Raw genomic sequence first — 21899 nt, forward strand, 5'->3', positions numbered from 1 at the left:
CAGAGTTGAGACATGCCCAATGCCCATACGGTAGGTTCGCGCGGACGACTCTCCTGGTTATACTCCAGAGGCTTATACACGACGGCAAAACAGCGTTCAGTATTGCTGCCGCTGCGCACGCTGCTGCACAGCCGCAATTCGCGCTGTCTGTCGCTCCTCCACATTTTATATATATATATATTTACGACACATATGTATATAGTCTATACACGTATAAATGTACACACACGCCTTTCACTGAAAGAGATTTTTCAAGTCTTTGGGCAGAAAGTTTTTAGTATACACATACGTATACGGAGCAGCACATCCCCGTGTGCTCTTGTGTGCGTGTGCGCGTATATGTGTGCGTGTATTTGCGTTGCTGCTCGTCCTGCTGCTGCTTCATAACGTATATATATGATACACACAAGTGCACTGCAGCATCGGATATATAAATATACGGTTCTGCCTGGGTATATAGTTACACAGTCTGCGGATTCTGTGTACAATACACGCATATACAGCAAGTAGCAGTTGTGTTTCAAAAGGGGCGATGGCTGGTGGCGGCTGTACGCTGCTCTACTCGTTATTATCGTCCGAGTGAGCTGCTGCTGCCACTGATACGTGCATTTTTCCTCGCATTTTTTTTCACATTCGCTTCTTCATTCATCTGTTATAGTTATAAGTGCATATATAGTCGCTACGTGTGTCAGTCGCGCGTTGCATTGTTGTGTGTGCGAGTGCGCGACCACTGCACTACGCGTATTACAAAGAGTGCGATCGTGCAAGTGCGTTTATCACATCGATGTACGTGCATGTGTGCCGTAGTAGTGCATTTCGTTGGTGAGACTACAGGTGTGTGTGCGCTGCGCTACGATACTGCTACTGTGCTGGCAACTGTGAATGCGATCTATCATAGATTGTACGTTACAGGTCCGTGTGCTATCGATAGAAGAAGAAAAAAAACTAGCCGCAAGTGCATACAGCGCGCTTATCTTTGCGCTCCTTGCGACGAAATTTCGCGCAGAGCCGAGTGATATATCCTGTATATCGAAGGAGTGAAGGGAACTGTAGAGAGACTATATACTTGTATACATCAAAAAGTCACCAGCAGCACCAAAGTTCCTCCAGTAGAAATACTATCGAGGTACATATGCGATTAGTTGAGGAGCCGTTCCTGAGATCACACGCACACGAACACGCGTAGGTATTTCACGCTCAATTTTTTAAATATTTTTCATCAATGCCTTGGGTACGATGCAATTTCCGAGAGTTTAGCGAAAATGACGATGACGACCACGAGTATGAGCGATACGTACATTTTCCTATGCGAGATTGAGAAGTACTCACACTCGCGTACGACTCATTGCTCGAAGAATTTCGCGTATTTCGCGAGAGAGAGAGAGAGAGAAAGATTCATACGTACTACCGCGGATAGGCTGGCTCGAGCGTGTCGTGCGTGTGCGCGAGTTCATGAAAAAAAAAATTGTTCGGTATATTTCATTGCGTTATTTTGCTCTTTTTTTCTTTTTTCATCGTGCAACTTTATATATATTATATTATGTGCTTCACACATAAACACGATGATTTCAAACCGATTTTAAATGAATTATTCATAGAATATACAACGCGCTCCAACGATCGTGGGCTCATAATATCTCTCGCTCTCTTTCTCTCGTTTGTGACGTTGATTTTTTTAACGTAGGTACTGCTACTGTACACTTGAAGCGTTATACGAGAAGACGCACACGCGGTACAACGTGGACTTGAAAAACACATATCGAGTCTTGAGGCAGCCGCAATGAAAAACCATTTCGGTCTTTATAGTTGTAAGCTTTTGTCCCTGAACCTCCACTTTGTCGTTGATGGATTTTGGTGACATTTTTTATTTAATTACCCGGAAACAGAATGATAATTTTCAAGAATGATGAATTGTTTGTTTGTCTCTGACTTTTTCGTGTAACTTTACTTATCGTCTCGAGTAACAAATCACACGTTATGCGCTGTGACATCTAAGTATCAAAAGTAGGTATTTCGTCCTTTGTAGTTTTTATTTAACGAATACCCGCATATCGTCGCTGAGTGCAAAAACCAGATACGAGCAGTTCGTTACACTTCACATTGCTATCGTGTCAAAAATCAAATTTAATTTTTTGTCGGACCGCACTCGATGATTCGAAATACCGACATACCGATGATACCGCTTACTGATATCACGTGGACAAGAGAATAATGAGTTGAGTTTTATTTTTGGAGGAGGCTCGTACGGGTCAATAAAATAAACTTGTTTTTTCTTTTTTCGTTCGATCTGCTTTTTTTTTGAGGAATATCGTGCGAGCAATGTCGTTTTTGGATCAGTCAACATTTTTACCTATCCTGCGCAACAGATTTATCATGTGTATGTGACGTCGGAGATTTAAATTTTTATTTTGAACTTGTTACGGTGGTGACGCGTGCCATCTAGCGGCCGATCGTCTACGGGGACTCTACTGTATAATATACTCTCGCGCTCATAAAAATTATCTCGCGTATTGTATTAAGTAGTTGATTTCGCAATTCAAATTTTTTGGCTATCTTTTACGACATACTCCAAGCGTTGTACTGTCGATATTTCACGCTCCTTGTATTTTTGCGGGAAATAAATATATTGTTTAGCTAAAAGAAACACGATTTAGCACTCCCCCGATCGCATAAAATATTGTTATAATATTTTGTTACATTTTAGGCGATTATCGGTATCATTATTACAAAGATGGTTCTCGTCATCCGATTCCTGCTTTTAAATGGACCAAACGCCACATGTTTATTGTTTGTTCTCGGTAATGGTAATCTTTGAAGTTGGTCGAAAAAATTAGACACTGCGTAGCTCGCTCGCGGTCATTACTCCAAAACGTAGGCCCACTGAAGTATTCGAACCCGTAGCCATTGCGCTTAATTACGAAGTTAACACGTAATGTAAACACAATCTCGAACGATGAGACATTTAAAGTCTACCAGCATCCTCCCCACGTCTGTGAAACAAAAGAGGGCAGCTGCAACATCGATCCAAATTACTTCATCTCGCGCGACTCTCTCCCTGCAACGGCCATGATTGTAAAATGATTCGGTTTCTCTGAACAAGGAAGATAGATCAAAATCAAGACCGGTGCGTAAACTCGTACGCGGGGAGTGCGTGACAATTTCTGAACTTCTACGTAACTTCATTGATAGATGATATCGAGCCGGGTGTTGGCGATCACGAACTTCACTCACAGTCCTGTATACATAGATTTTGGACGCACATAATGAAGTTACAATGTGTCGTCTGCATTTGAGTTTTACACTGGAACATTGACGATTACCACCGTGTAGATGCTGTTTTAAAAAGAACGTATACCATCTGGCCTACGCTCCGATTCGACGTAAAACCACTCGAAGTTTCGTGATCGAAAATATGCAGACTTGAATCTAATATTTGTGAAGTTTGATCCTGTAGCCAAACAGCCTGGCATCGTAGAAATCAATATGAAAATACCAACAACAGGAGTATACACAACGGAGTGACGCGTGACAGAACGGAGTCATTCTTACGTACACAGCTTTAAATCATCATCAGTAATCTCCGTCAAGTTTCTTTCTTTCACTCGCTCCTCCAGCGTCTGCTCTTGCCTCTGTCTTTGATGTATATTTTACCGAGAGTACGTATATATATATGTGTGCCGCTCGCCGCTGCTGCTGCTGCTGCGAGCGCCGCGTTCGCCCGGTGCGCGCATGTGTCTGCGTCAGTCGACGACTCGTATTATGGTTGTAAAGTGCACGCGCAAGGCTGGCAACACTACCGGAGCGTGTATACAACACACGAACACAGACGCACATACACTATCAAGCTGACTCTCTTCGACGCATCGCAGAACTCGGAGTCGTCTTTGATAATAATCGAATGGTAAAATACCCTTATCTGTACTTGTCAGATGAGCTCGCGGTACTGCGCGTTGTGTGTGTGTGTGTTGTGTCATTCAATTATGTGCCCGTCGCTCGATCGACGAATTTCTCGAATGCATTGAAATAAATAATATAAACACCGCCACCGCTGCGCGAACGCCTAGTGCTGTGTGTATTTGTGTGTGTGTGTATATTATATGCGAGTCGAAGGAAGCTATATATGGTAAAATCACAGCTTTGGGTATATAAGAGAGAGAGAGAGAGAGAGAGAGAGAGAGAAAAAGAGAGGTTAGAATGACCGATACGTCGAATCGCTTTTTTACTGTCGAGGATTTTATTATTATTATCGACTTCACGACGTCGAGCCGATCCGTAATAATATATAATCGTTCAAGGTTAGTATTTTTTTCTACATGTTGCGAACGTGTTATCCTGCTTGTCTTTTTGTTTTCTTTATATTGTTGTTGCGCTCCTATCGTCGTTGTCGTGCCTATTTGGCCAAATAGAAGGTGCCGTTGCTGCGACTCTCTTTGTGTATCTCCTAGAATAAGAGAGATAGATCAGCGATTCACAACTTATTATCTTGGCACGTCGCCCTCGCATCGATTGTTACAACAAACGTCGATTGTTATCAAAAGCTCGAGTTGTCTACCGTTGTGTATTACAAAAACGTTTGACAGTGTATATAAATTATTATTTTGCATCTCTGTTTCCTCGAATTATCACAAGTAAATCTAATCAATCCAAGACAAAAAGAGCAAGTGAAAAACAAATCTTTGATTCTCTTTTCATCTCTTTTGTGTGAAAAAAAACTATATACGTGTATTGATTTTTTCGGCTCGACAGATGCACCGTAATGTGCATCTTTCATTTTTTAATTTTTCCACCCTCGCGGTGTTGTGCTTTGCGCCGCGAGACATGCATGGATTTTTCGAGTGCACAATTATTATCCGATACATGCAGATATCGTAGAACATGGGTATCGCTTAAAACTCGATGTATACGGCCTCTCCGGATTCGGATGAGTGCGACACACGGATGGGAGTAGTCTCTGCGATTCAGGCATGTACACACACATATCACCCTGCTGTTGTATGTATATAAAAATGGGTTTATATGTACACATACGCAAAATATTACGTGTGTGGAAATTGAACACATACACACACAATATCTCTACTGCTTCTACTGCCTTTGCCGCAGCCGCTGCTGCTGCTGCTGCTCCCGAGTAAAAGAGAGAGTGAGCCGAGTGAATGAAAAAGACCGTGTAGGTATATATAAATAAATGTGCTGTGCGATACATGCGAAAGCTGTGCTAAGCAGAGGCATATACGCACACACACACGCGCAAGTTCAAGTGTGCGTGTGTGCGCTATATATGTACGTATATAATAATATATATATATGAAAACGACAGATACTCGGTCGGCATTCCTCGCTTCCTTCGCAAAGAGACTCTCTTATTTAACTTGTAATATAATGAACGTTTCCTCTGCTGCTATACGGTATATAATAATATCGAAGATGTGACTTGTACGACTGTTCGCTGTACGCATAGTAGGTATCCTACCTAGTATTAGTCGTCTTTATAATGCCATACGTTCTCGCCTCCTGCCGTACATAAGTATACATAGATAGTTCGATCGCGAGCGCGAGGAGGAATCTGCGAGAGAGTAAAAAAGGAAAAAAAAACATTGCCGAGAGTAGTTCTTTTCCATGGCTCCGCGTTGTAGCATATATCTTGTCTATGTCGTTGATAAAATTTTGAACTCGAGGACGGGCAGGATATCGGAAAACGATAGCCCGAAATGCAAGTGTCTGCGTTGCTCCTTTTTTCAACTCTTAACGCGTCAAAATGTAAGAAATTGTTTCAGCAGTTTTTTGCTCTTTCGTTACGGAGAGAAAGAGAGAAATGTTAGACAGCACTGGAAGGAAACTCTTCTGTGTGTGAACTTAATGTATACGCAAAAGAAAATGCGCTACGCTCTCTGCGCGTTGTTCTCTTTCTCGCTCGCAGGACGACACTTTTCCGTTACACTTGTGTAGCGAGAAGAGAGGTGCACTCATAGGCGCGTCGTTGTCGTCGGCTGCATGCACTGACACTCATTAATACCTAGATCCTGTGTACGTGTGTGTTGTGTGTACCGATGAAAATGTCTCGTTTCACTCGCTTCCTATATATCCACATGCGTATAGGTCCTTGCGTACACGTGTGTGATGTGTACAGAAAAGTGTGTACGCGCGCAGCTGCTGCATTTTAATTGCTTTTCATTGGCTTATTCAGTCGATGCACGCAACTGTATTGTATATATAGCTACACACATACACCAGTTTGTGTATATATGTTTGACAGCAGCTGCCACGCCTATTTAGGCACGATAATGACAGTTATGTCTATGACCAATTTGAATTTCAACAAAAAAGAAAGATGCCAACAAAGATGGCTCCGATTTCTATAGTTTTTCATTTTTCTTATTTGTACACCGTGACATTTATTACAATTGTATACGCTCTGCGTTGCGCGCGAGTCGAGCGGTACAAAGATTAAAAATAAATCCGTGCGTGGACTGAGAGTCCACTTGCTATATGCGTGTGTCCGTGCGTGTGTATATAAAACACTTTGAGAATTCGAAAACAATAAACGCGCCGCGCGGCATTCGCTGCATTTGTTGTTGCTGCTGCTGCTGCGCGTGCCAATCGAATTGCATCGCGAAAAAGCAAATGCACGCTCGACGCGATACAAGCCGGACCGCATCGACTTTTCACATTTTTCAAAGTTTTCGGACTGGAAAACAATCGCGAGCTAATCCTTCGCTGTATGTATATAACGTACATAACGAAGCTCGGCAGGCTGCACATCGTTTTCATCAAAACTTTCTACTTTCATGCGATTCTTCATAATGCATTGTATATATTATGCAGTGTATGCGCGTGTTCGTTTGTTATACATACGAAAAATGCGACCCGTTTACTCGCTGCAGCGTGTGCGTATAAATTAATTTCAATTTTGCTTTTCTTTCGCGACAGTTCGACGCCTTGTGCATCGCGAATTACCAACAGAAAAAAAACGCGGCGCGTGATCGTTACAAATACTTCATTATGATGAAGCGAAATCACTATCGGTGTTCGAGAGTCAATTAATATAGGTGCGATCTCTCGATGTTGCGAAAGAGAAAGAAAGAAAAAAAACAATTTTTCTTACGGGAGAAAACTTGAACCAAACTGAAGGATGTATTTTCGACACCAGATTGAATTGTTCGAGGATCCACTAAGCATTAGAGAAACGCGCTCTCATGAATATTATTTTAAGGGAAATAACATATTGTGTAGACTCGACTTGTTTGCCTGTTATTTTTTCTTATTTTTGTACATGATGTATATCAAAGCTCTACAGTGTTATTGTATCGAGCCTTTTTTGTGGGTCTATGTTACGTATTAGCCAATATAATGACATCGTGTAATTTAACTCGCTGCCGAGCGCCGCTGCAACAGCGACAGCGACGATGATTTTTTTTATCACAATTATATTTTAATACAATCGTTTAACCGCGATCTCCCTGTATAATGCGATGAAAAAAAAATTTAAAAAGTATTCGAACGTTAAAGAACAATTCGTATCGACGCGGCTATCTAATGTGCAATTCTCTCTCTTATATGTGTGTGTTTTTTCTTACAAAATAAATTGAAGCTTTCACTTTTTATCGCGATGTGTATGCGCACAACCATACACACACACATACACAAACATAAGAGTGTTAGCAAAATATATATACTTCTACGGTACGACCTACGGGGGCACATTTTCGTAATAACGGCACCCGCGACGACGCGCATTTCATAACGATCCGTGTTTCTTTTTTCTTTTCTATAAAGTCGATGTGTCGTCAAACGCGGTCGTGCGTAGTAAAACTATAGCTCTAAGGTGAAATACATGTAAATTTTCTAATCAAGCGCGTCGAATCCCGATCCGTTTTTACTGGCACAAATCCGGAGTCGAGAGACTCGATATTTTTCGAGCCTACGTAGAGTTCGCGTGTAATATTCCGTTTCTATTACTGCAGCAGCGGCAGAGGTCTTGACTGACCCGTGTGCACTTGAGAAAGAATTCTTAGCGCATTCGTCGTCGTGGAATATGCGTGCGTTAACCTTTACGGGCATACTGCAGGCAGCGGCAGCAGCAACGCATATATTTAACGGTACAAGCTCAGCGACGACGAGTTTTAATAACTATACTATGCGACACGATTGGCTGCATATCCTACCTCCGAGAACGAGAGAGAGGCAATATGTTCTGGCATGCGCGCGTTTTAGACAAATAACAGATTCGTGTTGTTACTTTTACAAGGGTGTAGTACGAGTATCCGAATTTTTTTTCGGGTCACAATGAATCGGAATCAATGTTCGCGTGCCTTATGCGTGTGTCACCGATTAACTATAGACGCGAAGGTCGATGTTTAGATGCTTTACTCGTCCGCAGCATTTGTTTTAAACATTACCCGTCTCTGTGTCTGTGTGTGATTATATGGAAAGGCTCTGTGCGCACCACTATACAGATGGGCACGTCTGCAACAATGAAAAAAATAAAAAGATGCGATGAGCTCGTCGGCTGCTGCTCTGTAACTGCAGCAGCAGCAGGTGCAGCGATCTTTGTGTGCATGCGTGATTTGTTTTTGTTTTTTCATGCAGCTCGCGCGTTGCTGCTGCTGCTGCTTCGAGAGAGAGAAAAAGAGGGGCAGAGAGAGAGAAGAGTAGATAAAGAAGAGCGAGGGAACAGGTGTGCAGAGAGACGTCAAGGATCGCGCGCGCATATTATACACATTCGTTCCTTTAATTATGGCACTTAGGTACGAGCAATTTTTTTATCGAGCTGCGCCGGCGTATTTATACACGTATGTGTACGTGCTGTTGTTGTTGTTGTTCTTGACGATGTTAATTTGTTTTTTTTTTTCGCTACACGTACTATCCTTTCTTGTATAAATATAGAATGTAGTGGGCAAATCGATGCGCTTATCGTCGCGTTCGATCGACGCGTGTCTCTCGATCGGATCTCCATTGTGCGATACGCAGAAAAAATTATCCCTCCGCGCGCGTGTCTACGGCCTTTATCTAGCGTGACTCTCAATTTGCCGTGTGCTGCAAGAGGCACACAATTGCTAGATATACGTGTGTGTGTGTGCATCCAATGATTATACGCGTCGCGTCTATACGTGACAGGATATATTGCAGGAGAACCGCACGACGGACCCCCGACTCCGAGACGACGCGCAGCGCAGCCTTGATATACACGATGTATCTTCTGTGTTTATATAGTCGATGATACAGCGTTGAACGAAAAGACGACAAAAGATCGTCACGTGCAGGCGAGACCGAGAACCGATACATATAGATAAATAGCGAATGATATACGGATGTATTATGTTATACTGCACTAACTAATTCGATAGAGTCGTCTACAATCGTCTACACGTAGCGTCGTCGTTTGTTACGAGTCGATTTTAAAACGGGGAAAAAAATTCTTCTGCCTGTCGTCGTCGACGTGTTTATATGCAACAACAGTCCATGCGCAGACACCTACGCTGGCAACGTACGTGTATACGTCTGCACTGCTGCTCGCGGTGTAACGTGAAAAATGGGTGAAACGTGTTTGCCTATATACAGACACACACACAGACACACACCCATAATAGAGGTGAACACACGTTATGTTATATTAGTTATTTACACATCAAGGGCTGTATGCGGTGTGGATACAGTCGAGGTGTGTTTGCAGCGTTGGGGCGCTGTAGTCGCCGAGGCTGCGTAGCGAAGCGAAGCAGCCGAGGCACTACAGCGTCCGCAACGCTGCAAACACGCTGAGACGTATCCACACCGCTAACAGCCATTGATGTGTTAACAATTTTTCTGCATAAGAGCTCGTTTTGAGAACTATATCATGCATAATTGTTATGTTCCATTTAATTTCTTTATAGCACTCTAAACTAAAAACTGTAACTTGGCCGCTAGTTTTCGGCTCTCGTCTACATACTGTATATGCGTATGTCTCGTGTAAAATACTGTACATGCAACTTGTGTGGATATGTTTTTTCTGAAAAACGAGAGGTTGCATAAAGCACTGGTTGTGCCAACTTGAATCTCATTACACTGATTTTCCTAGTGTCTTGATGAGTAGAGTCGGTATAACATCGGTCACGCTGCATTTCTTTCCATTATTCAGTTTCTACTGCTTCATTTTTACAGTCATCGTGTTTAGTGCGAACACAAACATGAATTAAAAATGACATTTCTATCTCGTGTAGATATGTTTTTATTCAAGAAAGAGAGGTTAAAGGCAGCGCGAGTTGGCCTGCCACTTTGACATGTAGCAGACAGCACAGGCTACACGCACGCGAGCTGAGCGAGTCGTCTCGGCTCGAGTCTGCGGGATCGCATACAGTCGAGGAGAGCAGCGCGCTACGTGGCGACAATTCACACTTCTCCTCGACTGTAATCAGGGCTCCTCGACTGTAATCAGGGCTCCTCGACCTGTATTCAATTGATTTCAGTACGAGGAGAAGTGTGAATTGTCGCCACATAGCGCGCTGCTCTCCTCGACTGTATACGAATGCCTTACTCACTGAGCACGCTCAGCGCGAAATCAGCCTCAAACGGGCTCGTATGCTGAAAACATTATTATATACTTTTCTCGAGACTCAAACTGGTTCTGTTTCTCTCGAAGCCTATGCGCGATGGCTATAGCATTAAACCGCGGCTTACCCGCGTGTACACGCGAACGAGATTTTATTATATTGGCCTTTTGACTTTTTCCGCTTCGGACGCTTATAGGTATAGGCCGTGTGCGAGCTCGGCTGCTGCTGCTCCTTCGTTCTTTCTTTCTCTCCTCTTGTATTATTATGTGCCCTTCATCGCGTTTATGCGCGGTATCCGCAGCACATAAGACAGAGAGAGAGACAGAGAAGGAGGAGGAGGAGGCGGCGGCGGCCCTCTCGTTGTTGTTTCGAGGGGTTTTTCATTTTGCAGGCAAGAGGGTTCTTGGTCGACGCGCGAGCGAGCGCACCTTACTATAAGACCGCACGAGTGAGAGAAAGAGAGAAAAGAGAGTTAGTGACTTTTTACTCCTCCCAAGTAAAGCTGCTGCGGCTGCTGAGGATTGCCATGTTCACCTTGAATTCTTTGCCCGACGAGTAGCAAGATCAGCAGCAGCAGCAGCTGCTTAATATTTTGGCCATTTTTATCAGAAAAATTATTGCCTTGAATTATCTTTATACTATGCGGATTATTGTCGCGCGTTTCAATTTTTATTTATAAACGCACGTTTATGATACGCGTGAATATTATCGGCACGATTGTTGAAATTGAAACACGTTTTTTCTCGATCTTTCGCGAACAAAATGACAATATTAAAATTATGAATGGAATTTTCTAAAGATGTTTGTATATGAGAAAAGAAAAACATTTGGTAAATTAACTCTCGATACTTCACTGGTGTATCAATTCATAACATTTTTCAGTCTTTATAATTCATCGTTATACAGCTGGCTTTTTTTACAGTCGATAATTTTCTTTTGACAGAACGTCACTTCCGATACTCGAATTCGCGCATAACGATTACTTTGCTAAATGCACTTGCGGAAGTGCAATTAGCCATTCAAAGTCTCGCCCCCTCTTTAGGCGAACGTGTTCAATTTCCCACGATCTGATTTGACTCGAAGCTATTAGTAAAATGTTCTCTATCTCTCTCTCTCTCGAAACGATTAATGCATACTCATAACGATTTATTCGTTTAATCGCAAGAATAAAATTTATATGTCTGCACCGATACGCTAGAGATACTTTATACCAAAGTGAAGTAAAAATTTTACTCGACACACAATAGAAACTTGTACATGTACGGCTGAACGGACGGTATTGTACATAGGTATACGCACGCACGAATCGACCATATAGATATACCGTATTAACCTGCGCGAAGCTTTCAATATATATATATATATAAACACCGTGTGCACTTGCTTTTGCCGCGATACGCTTTGGTATAAGTGCGCAAAGGCAGCCCCCGTTGCAGCAGCAGACAGACACGCGACGATGATCGTGCGTGCGTATACGTATTATTATTATATACATCGGTGGTGGCGATGAAAAGGAAAAAAATTATTACGAGATATTCATAATGCCGATGTTACCTGTTTATAATATACCTGCGTGGATATACATGTACGCAGAACTAAAAACTCGCGCGAAGAGAAAGTCTACATATCCAAAAGTGACTGTACGTATCTGCGCGAGCTACATTTGTCTCGTAGCTATATTACAATATATAATGTATTTCTCGAGCTGTTATCGGATATTCGCACTATTGTGTTGTGCGCCTATGATTTTTGTTATATCATAACGCAATGATACATAGACGTATCTGTTTTCGAAGCTAAGGGCGATTGTCCATAGCGACGAAAAAATATTGCTCGATATTTATTATCGATGGTTGAAAAGTAATAGATTATAATAACTCGAGACGCGTTGTCAATAAAAAAATATCCGATTCGAATTTATTTACAGATCTAGACGCACCGATCTGTATTATATACGTTTCATCGTGAGGTTAATTCCAAGGCGAAGATCGGCGATAATCACGCGCTCGTTGCATAAGTTTTAATTGCTCAACGCGATCATCATCGTATACGCATATAAGTGGGTTCGGTAAAAGCCAGCGATGCTTCCAATTGAAATTGGACTTACTCTATGCGCTCGATTTCTTTTGAAAATTTGTCACTCAATAACTCGTTGAATAGCAGAGATCGCGCTTTTATAAGCTTGTAATCCGATTTCATTGTATGAAAGAGAATAATATGCAGCAATTAATTGAGAGCGAGATCGAGAGCCAGCCTATACGAAGTTCGCAACGCGACGAAATAATAGCTGTAAACGAGTTTAACTTTTGAGTCCGAATTCCATCGCTTGTTGACACAATGGAGGGGGGAAAATATATATGACAAGTTGTAATATCGTTTTTTACATTTCGCCTATAATTGATAAGATTTCCCTTGTCCTATATACGCTCAGGATCTATACGGCTACGGGTAAGCATCGATTTATCTGACGTTCGTATAATATACCTTATCTCGTTGTGACTCGTGTGCGAAATTGTATCAGTAAAGATTGACTTCCTACTATGCGTGGACAAACTTTTCGGAGCTTTCGTGAGTCATGTTTTTGTACCCAATCTGTGTCGAACACGAGCGAAGATTAATCTCTTAGTGTCGAATTTTGAGGTACGAAATTCATGAATTGTAGGGACAAAAACAACATTTGTATAAAGATTAGCCCAACTTTACTCCTTTGGCAGCAAATCTTAAAATTAAATTGAAAAGTTCGCAAAAATTCACACGATAGAGAAATGTATATCTACAGTAAATGCCATTAATGAATTCTTTTTAACAAGTCTATATATTTTACGCTATAATTACTTGGTCCGAATCTAGAAAAGCGAAATTATTTTCCCAAGCCTGTCATCCAATTCTTTATTAGCATTGCAAACGAAAATGATCGAAGCTCTCACGTGATTGAAAAAAAATTCATTTACTAATGTTTACGATTATACAGGCAAGATAGCGACACTTAATTAGCTCTTTGATAATTACTCACATCATGGATCAATTCTTGAATAAATGTTTGTTCGTTACAGGTCCTTGGGTCGATAGTCGAATGAATACGTTCCGAATGCAGGACTCATCGTTCTCAATAAGGACGACAACGACGACGACGAATAGATCCACGCCGAGGTTCCTCGAGCCGCGTCCGATGCAGCAGCAGCGGCTTTGTCGTCAGTAAAAGTGCTAGACGGCGAGAGCTCTCAATCTGTATCGATCGCTCACACACACGCACACTAACGAGGGCGCTAGGGCCTTGTGTCGTCACGCACACTCGCTAATCAGCCTTAGCGTAAATAATACTCGCGACCGGAATACACCCCCAGCAAAGCAGCAGCAGCAACAGCAGCAACAGCAGCAGTGGCATTAGCCGCTAGTCAATAAAAACTAGGGCAGAAAGAGAATCGGAATAGAAAAAAGAAGAGAGAAAGAAAAGAAAAATGGGTAACTGCCTGAGCTGCCAGAGCGACGTGGAGAAGGAGAAGCCCGATCGGATTTGCAATCCGAGCATCGAGGCGGTCACGTCGCAGGTCTCGCCAGTGCCCACGCCGCCACCGGACCCGATCAGACCGATGCCGCAGATACCGGACGGCGGCGACGTGCCCACGGCCAAGATCTTCGTCGCTCTCTACGACTACGACGCGAGGACGGACGAGGACCTGAGCTTCCGCAAGGGCGAGCACCTCGAGATACTGAACGACACGCAGGGCGACTGGTGGCTGGCGCGCAGCAAGCGCACCCGCCAGGAGGGCTACATACCCAGCAATTACGTCGCCAAGCTCAAGTCCATCGAGGCCGAGCCGTAAGTTCTTTCTTCTTATTCTTCTTCTTCTTCTTTTTTCGGCTTTTTTTTGAAGCGCACTTGATCGTTATTGCGAGCACGCGCGGGACCTAATTTTTTTTCTTTCTTTTTGTTCGGTATACCTAGTTCGAATGCAGAACGAGTACTTACTCGCGAGAGCTCTTTCTCGCTCATAAATTAATCGCCGATTCTTCTTTTATTCGATTACCGGGAAAATAGGATTACAGCCGACGCTCGCGCGTATACGCGCGAAACTTCTATCGCGCATTCGACTCGCGCGGCGCCGCACGCCTGCCCGGCTTATATAACTCTTATTTTCTATCAATCGTCCGATCGGCGCGCACGGTTAATTAACAACTTCGCGTATAACGTAGGTAAAATAAAAAATAAAGGATATGCGCGAAATCGGCAACTGCCGCGCCGACGGCCGTCTAATGTAAAAATTACTTTATATCAAAGCATAAAACTCTATTTTTTTGTCGTCGTCGTCGTCGCACTCGTTATTACGTTAATTCCATCCCGTCGTAAACTTCAATGTAACGTTGTTGAAGAGAGTCGCATGGAGCTCTCGCTCGTATAGCGGTTGAGAAACGAGCAACACATAGCGATTTCAATCTCTCTCTCTCTGTCTCTCGCTGCGGTGTAAAATCGTGCGCGGCGGTGAGTCGCGACCTTGCTTTCACCTATTCTCTCTCTGTCTTTCTCTCTTTTCTGCACTATGCACTCGTATATACCTATGCCGCGTGCCGTGCACTGCAACCGTGCACACCATTGACTAATCCGCGAGTTATAACCCGTAGCAGCAGCAGCAGCTCGCTGTAACGTCAATTTATGCACCAGCAGCTACTTATGCACGCACGCACACACTCGCGCACAATTTTATACAGACAATGAAGCTGTGACTTTTCTGGAAAAAGGGCGTATTAATCGTTGTGTCGCGAGACAGCATGCCATTCTCGCGGGAGAAAAGTTCCGCGGCTTCGGAAAAAACGATTCGCAACGCGCCCATTCATTCGATCGTTCGATCCTCGCGAAAAAGACGCAGCTTCTCTGCTTCGCTCGTTGTAAAATGTCGAATTTCCCTTGAGTTTTTTCTTCAATATTTCTAAGCAGTAATGAAATGATAATAATTTGCATTATTTGTTGTTTTTCAGGTGGTATTTTCGAAAAATTAAGAGAATCGAAGCAGAAAAAAAACTCTTACTTCCTGAAAATGATCACGGTGCTTTCTTGATCCGAGATTCTGAAAGCAGACACAATGATTATTCCCTTTCAGGTATGAAAGACTTTTCTCTTTCAGGTATGTGTTCGTAACGAACGTAACATTTTTATTTTTCATTTTTTTTCTTTATCATCAGATGCGTCCGCGCAGTAGAAAAGAAAATGTGCCGTTTTAAAGTCGAAGATTGTAATTGCTCTTCCGTCTTGTGTACACGCGCTGCGTATGAAGAAAATACAAAGAGCCATTGATTGATAAAATTGATGGATCGCGCGCGCGTTGTAGCTTTTCACGTTGTTGTTCGTGTATTAATATGTGTGTGCAATAATACGTGTTTTCCTCGTTGCCGCGTCTACGATGATGCATTATACACATGTTTAAGAGGCAGTAAAACGTCGAGTATCTGTAACATGACGCACGATTTGCCGCATATATAATTATGTACCGCGACGATAAAGTCTTGTAAAACCTCGACGTATACATAGATATATCTCATTGCCATTTGCCGTATGGCGTTTTTGATTTATTATTATTTTATTTTTTATTGCAAAAGGCTCATAGTATCGGGAAAAGTTTTTCTCTCTCGGGATCACGCGTATGTGTGTTTGCATCTCGAGTGATCGTGGCTTACGATGAATAATTGTTTTCTATTTTTCCAGTTCGCGACGGCGACACGGTCAAGCACTACCGAATTCGACAGCTGGACGAGGGGGGCTTCTTCATTGCGAGAAGGACTACTTTCAGAAATCTGCAGGATCTCGTGGCTTACTACAGCAAGGATGCCGACGGTCTTTGCGTCAATTTGTGCAAGCCCTGCGTACAGGTAAGATGGCTAATTCATGTACTTGATTATTCTACGTTATTGCGAAATTTTCTAAATAAAATTTATTTAATGCTGTATTTATAATGTCGGGAAAATATTCAATTGATTGCGTCCGTTATTACATAAATGAGTGTAGTACAGCTTTGGATAGTTCTAAAAATACGTGAAGTTATAAGGTAATAACGAAATTATATCGTTTTCATCAAGATTTACACGCTTTTTATGGACCAATTAAAGAATAATTGCACATTTGAAAGAATGACGCAAATATTATGAAGGATTTTTCATACAAAATAACTAATTTTTCCATTAAACACTTAGCAGGATAATAGTTAGTTTGTTCGATGAGGATTCATCAGGTGCAAAAGATTAACTGCATATTAGCATAAGTCTACCTAGTATTAATATTTATTTTAACGAATTATTCTTTTATCTGTTTTTGGCTAACTTTCTTTATACTGGATATTCTTGGTAAATTTAATGATTCTTGTGAAAACTCATGACAAACATTCGCACAACCATGTCGCTCCTCGCTTGTAATCAGTATCAAAGTGTTTTTCATGAAATCATTGTATTTCATATCACAAGATCTTGATCCGTTGTTTCGAATATTTCATTTTATTTTTCGTTTCACCCATTTTATTGACGACAGCGTATCACCAAATACCAAATGGATTGTACTAACAAATATGTATTAAAAGATGATCCACGTAGTCATAAATTTCTTTTTTGTAATAATATAATGCATATCCTACTTTTTTTCTAAATAAAAGACAAATAGATTAACTATTGAAGTAGCAATAACATTTTATGACGGTATCATTAAGATAACGAAAAACATGGTAAAACTTTCTTGGTTAAATGCACCTACTAAAATCAAAATAATAATGCTAGCTCATAAAGTTGAATTAGGGCTACATAAAAGCATACTACAGGAAAACCCAGTAATTTTATTTAGATCCTACTAACATTAAAATTGCAATCATAATAATTTCCAATAAAATTCGATGGAGTATTTTCATAAACAAAAATATTGCTGCACTCGATGTTTACATAATCAAAATTATCAGTTACCATATTTATACTATCAGTACAAAATCATCAGTACCAATAATCATTTTCACAGATATTGTTGAAAATCAGTCGATGCTTAGTTCGTCTAACATAAAATGTTTTAGAACCATGTAATTAAATAACTCACTGCTCATATATATCAGAAATCAATGAACATAAATATTCTCTGTCTTATGATGTACTAAATATTACTTACGTTATTATAGGTGGAGAAACCCGTGACCGAAGGTTTGAGTCACAGAACGCGGGATCAATGGGAAATCGACAGAACGAGCCTGAAATTCGTTCGAAAACTCGGACAGGGACAGTTCGGTGAAGTATGGGAGGGTCTCTGGAACAACACAACGGCCGTAGCCATCAAGACCCTCAAGCCCGGTACGATGGATCCCAAAGATTTCCTCGCTGAAGCTCAAATCATGAAAAAATTACGACACGGCAAACTCATACAACTGTATGCCGTTTGTACCATGGAAGAGCCCATTTACATCATAACCGAACTTATGAGAAATGGTAGCTTATTGGAGTATCTTCAAGGTAAATATCTGAGTTATAACTCACAACGAAAGTCGTAAAGAAGTTTGCTGAATTTAATGAAATCGTTTTTACCAGGCAAGGGACGAGGATTGAAGCTTCAACAGCTGATCGATATGTCAGCACAGATAGCCGCTGGTATGGCTTATCTCGAGTCGCAGAATTACATTCATCGAGATTTGGCTGCTCGAAACGTTCTCGTAGCCGATGGTAATGTCGTAAAAATTGCCGACTTCGGCTTAGCTAGGCTAATTAAAGAAGACGAATACGAGGCGCGAATCGGCGCGCGTTTCCCCATCAAGTGGACTGCTCCAGAGGCCGCCAACTACAGCAAATTCAGCATCAAGTCCGACGTTTGGTCTTTCGGTATTCTGCTGACGGAACTCGTTACTTACGGAAGAATACCTTATCCTGGTAAGTGCAACGACTTCAGCTGATCTTTGACATTACAATAGTGGAATTCGAAATTAATTTACCCGTGTTTCTAGGAATGACAAATGCCGAGGTTCTTCATCAAGTCGAGCATGGCTATCGTATGCCATGTCCGCCTGGTTGCCCCTCGAATCTTTACGACATCATGATAGAGTGCTGGAACAAAGACCCGATGAAGAGACCGACCTTCGAGACCCTGCAATGGAAGCTCGAGGACTTCTTTACTATGGAGGGCTCCGAGTATAAAGAGGCATCGGCTTACTGAGTAATAGCCGCTGCGAGTTTGCTCTAAAGAGTGAGCTGCGCAGTTTTCTTTTTAGTGATCGCGGTGCTCGCCCGAAAAACTGAGCTACCAGTTTTAACGGAATATCACCGTGATTGTGCATTTATGGATTGCGTTACGTTAAATATTAACTTGAATGACCGCAAGAATGATGAATTTAAATTTGACGACATTTTTACGTACTAGTCGCTCTTGAATTTCACGTAAGTTATGCAGTTATTGATGTTATCTAATGAAGCCTGGAGATTACGTTTTTAAGAAAACGAAAATTAAAATTTAGCTGAATAACAGTTAATACTTACTCTCATTATATTAGTTAGCCTTTTTCTATACCTCGGCCATTTTCGATTTCAATAAATACCAATATTTATTATGAATTTATAAATAATAAATACGAGACACGCACAATCACACTAATACACGTACGCGCGTACAAATCGGACAAAGCAATCCAGTACAAATTTTGATTTTGAATTATAAATATACACTATGTCTTATGTTTTAAGAATCGACCATAAAAATAATGGAGCGATCTGATGTGTGTTCTAATTAAAAATTCCCTAGTAACTAATTAACTTCTCTTATGTACCTAGTGCATTGTAAATAATTAAAATTTTTGTTAACAATAACAACTCGGGCGAAGGAATTATTATATTATACTATAATTAAAAATTTTAATACTGTAGTTAAATGTAAGCAAACTCCTACGGGAACATTCAATTTAGTTATTTTATAACGTGTAAAATGTTAAATTGAATGAAAAAAATGAATTGAATCACCTCTCTTTTGCTATCAATATTGATTATTCATAGCAAAAATAGATTGATCATGAATCTCGATCATCATCATTGATATTGTTGAAATCGAAATGAAGCCATTATTGGTAAGCTTTTTTGTGAAGGGAAGTGCTATCAAAATAAATGGTCATTGATGTTTTATTTAATAACGTTACGTATATCGTTTATACTTTAGAGCCAACTTATGACCGAAGAAAAGAAAACTGTGTATTGTACTCTGAAGAAGAAAAAAAATTCGCAAATTTATTCTTTATCAATTTTACTCTTTGGGGTATAACTTGTATGAATGAGAATAACAATTCAATAATGAATCTATGATTTGCTAGATTTTTTATGTCACATCAACTAGTACAACAGCTGTACCGTGCTAAGCATACAATGAACGCTTTTCTCGCGATCGGACTGACAATGTGCATGATTTTTTTGCGTGCAAAGTTGTAATGCGTGTGCTCAAATAAAGTAGAGCTTTTCAATACGTTTTGAATCTATGTAGAACAAAGTTTGTGATATTTTACACAATGAAAAAAGTACTAAGGTGACACTAAGTTGCAGACCTAGTGATTATTATGACGTTTAGTGAAGTGTGGTACCATGTATTTTATTTTGAAATATTTTTTTATTTTTATTGAGGTAATACTTTTAATGTTATTTTTTATTATTAATTTATGGTTACATCATTATATAATTTTATTTGTTCATTATCATATTCTGGCTGCCATATGAAAAAATGGAGATAGAAGTATCATACGGTTTCACTACGTTAACATTGGTACTCAACGTTTATTACAATTATTAAAATACTTTGACACAAAATACATTTTAGATATTGTTACTCATGATTAAAAATTCTTCGTAAAATTCATCTTAGTAGTATCTATGATTTTAAATTCAGTGTATATTAAAGCAATTATTTATACCCGATTCTCAGTAAACTGCAATTAGATTTAGTTGGAAATAGTTGCATAAGTACAATATTCTTCAAAAGTATGGTAAAAAATTTTTCGTATCAATTGTTTTTTTTACCAATACTTTAACAATGATTTTACTATTTTGGTACTCTGAAACTCTTAAGCTAATGAAAAATAAAGTAATTGCCAACTTTATTTTGGCATAAATATTCGTGTTTAAAAAACTCGCCTTTGATTATGTAAAATTATTAAAGCTGGTCTCTACTGAATTGCTCGACTAGTATGTGCTTTCCTATTTGTCATTATTCAAGGGTATGGCCTAAATGGAATAATATTTTTTAGAGAAAAGTTTGCTAGAATGTTTCATGCAGGGTATCGAGCATGATGAATCAGTTATAATTTCTTAGCTTTCTTTCATGCCAGACATAGCTTTGTAAATATTTAACATGCGTTCAAGTGAGATTTGTAAAAATTAAAATATATATTTACTAAAGAAGTAAAAAAATATTTATTAACAAAGATAAATCATCTTCATCAAAATAAGATTGTCTATTGCGTATATAATAACATTGATTCTAAACTTGACATTGGTATTTCCGAATATTTTACCAATGTACAGGAAATAACGTAAATTTATTCAAATATCGCAATAATAAAATTTTTTATTATAACATTTAGCGTTGATTGCCAACCCTTAATAATGAAATTTTAGTACTGTATTTACATGTGTCGAATATCTAAATATTAAGTTACTGTAAGAAAAATAGTCATTAACAATAATACTAATGGTAGTGATAAAGATAAAAAAATCATTAAAAGCCTCCATTTTAAACAAGAATCATGATGATGAATGTCTGGAAAGTGTTTGTATAATTGTAAGAAAAGTGTAATTAATTGTTAAGCTTTTACTGAGCGAATATGATTCCAATGTATTTTATTTTTTTATGTTAATTGTATTTCGTAAGCTACGCAAAGTTATAAATTACTTCTCGCACGTAAAACTTCATTTTTTTTGTTGCTGTTAAATTACTGCTTGTAAAGGAGTTGCTGGCTCTTTTCATACAGTTAATTTGCATACTTGTAATCATAAGATATTGTAAATTCTAATTCGTTTGTAGTAAATATCATTTCATAATAAACGACTACGAGAGATTTTTATTCTAATTCGATGTATGATTGTGAAAATGTTAGCTGTACTCTAAATTAATCTAATGTTTTACAATGATGTAAATTAGATAATTTTGTACTTTTCGCCTTGTTACTTCTGAAAGAATCGTCTCGGAAAATATGAAAAGTGACGACGAAAGTGACATTTAAGGGTTGATCGGGACCATCCCGTAACGAGTCTTAAAAATTGAACAGCAAGATGAAATGTCAATTTTCCAATGTAATTATCTTGTGCGTCGTAATTTTTTTTTATTATCGACTGTAACATAAACTACTGTTTATTAAATCAACTTGTTTATTCATTTATTCAAAAAATAAT

The 21899-nt window shown here is 39.9% G+C and overlaps 1 protein-coding gene across 6 annotated transcripts; it reads left to right on the forward strand.

The window, feature by feature from the left end:
• The first annotated feature begins 40 nt into the window (after positions 1-40).
• LOC106653245 (tyrosine-protein kinase Src42A) lies at positions 41-21870 on the forward strand. Of its 6 annotated transcripts, none has more exons than XM_014372626.2 (7): positions 41-1182; positions 13580-14346; positions 15501-15646; positions 16225-16388; positions 17675-17996; positions 18072-18407; positions 18482-21870. In XM_014372626.2, exons 2-7 carry the CDS (start codon positions 13985-13987, stop codon positions 18688-18690), a joined length of 1539 nt encoding a protein of 512 aa, XP_014228112.1. In that variant the 5' UTR covers positions 41-1182; positions 13580-13984; the 3' UTR covers positions 18691-21870. The 6 variants fall into 6 exon arrangements, with proteins under 6 accessions (XP_014228112.1, XP_014228111.1, XP_014228109.1 ...); XM_014372625.2 differs by having other exon boundaries at positions 48-1186; positions 17669-17996; XM_014372623.2 differs by having other exon boundaries at positions 48-1182; positions 17669-17996.
• The last annotated feature ends 29 nt before the right edge of the window (positions 21871-21899 follow it).

The sequence above is a fragment of the Trichogramma pretiosum genome, unplaced genomic scaffold (genome assembly GCF_000599845.2).
Source record: "Trichogramma pretiosum strain Unisexual culture from Peru unplaced genomic scaffold, Tpre_2.0 scaffold30, whole genome shotgun sequence".
In the NCBI taxonomy this organism is placed as follows: Eukaryota; Metazoa; Arthropoda; class Insecta; order Hymenoptera; family Trichogrammatidae; genus Trichogramma; species Trichogramma pretiosum.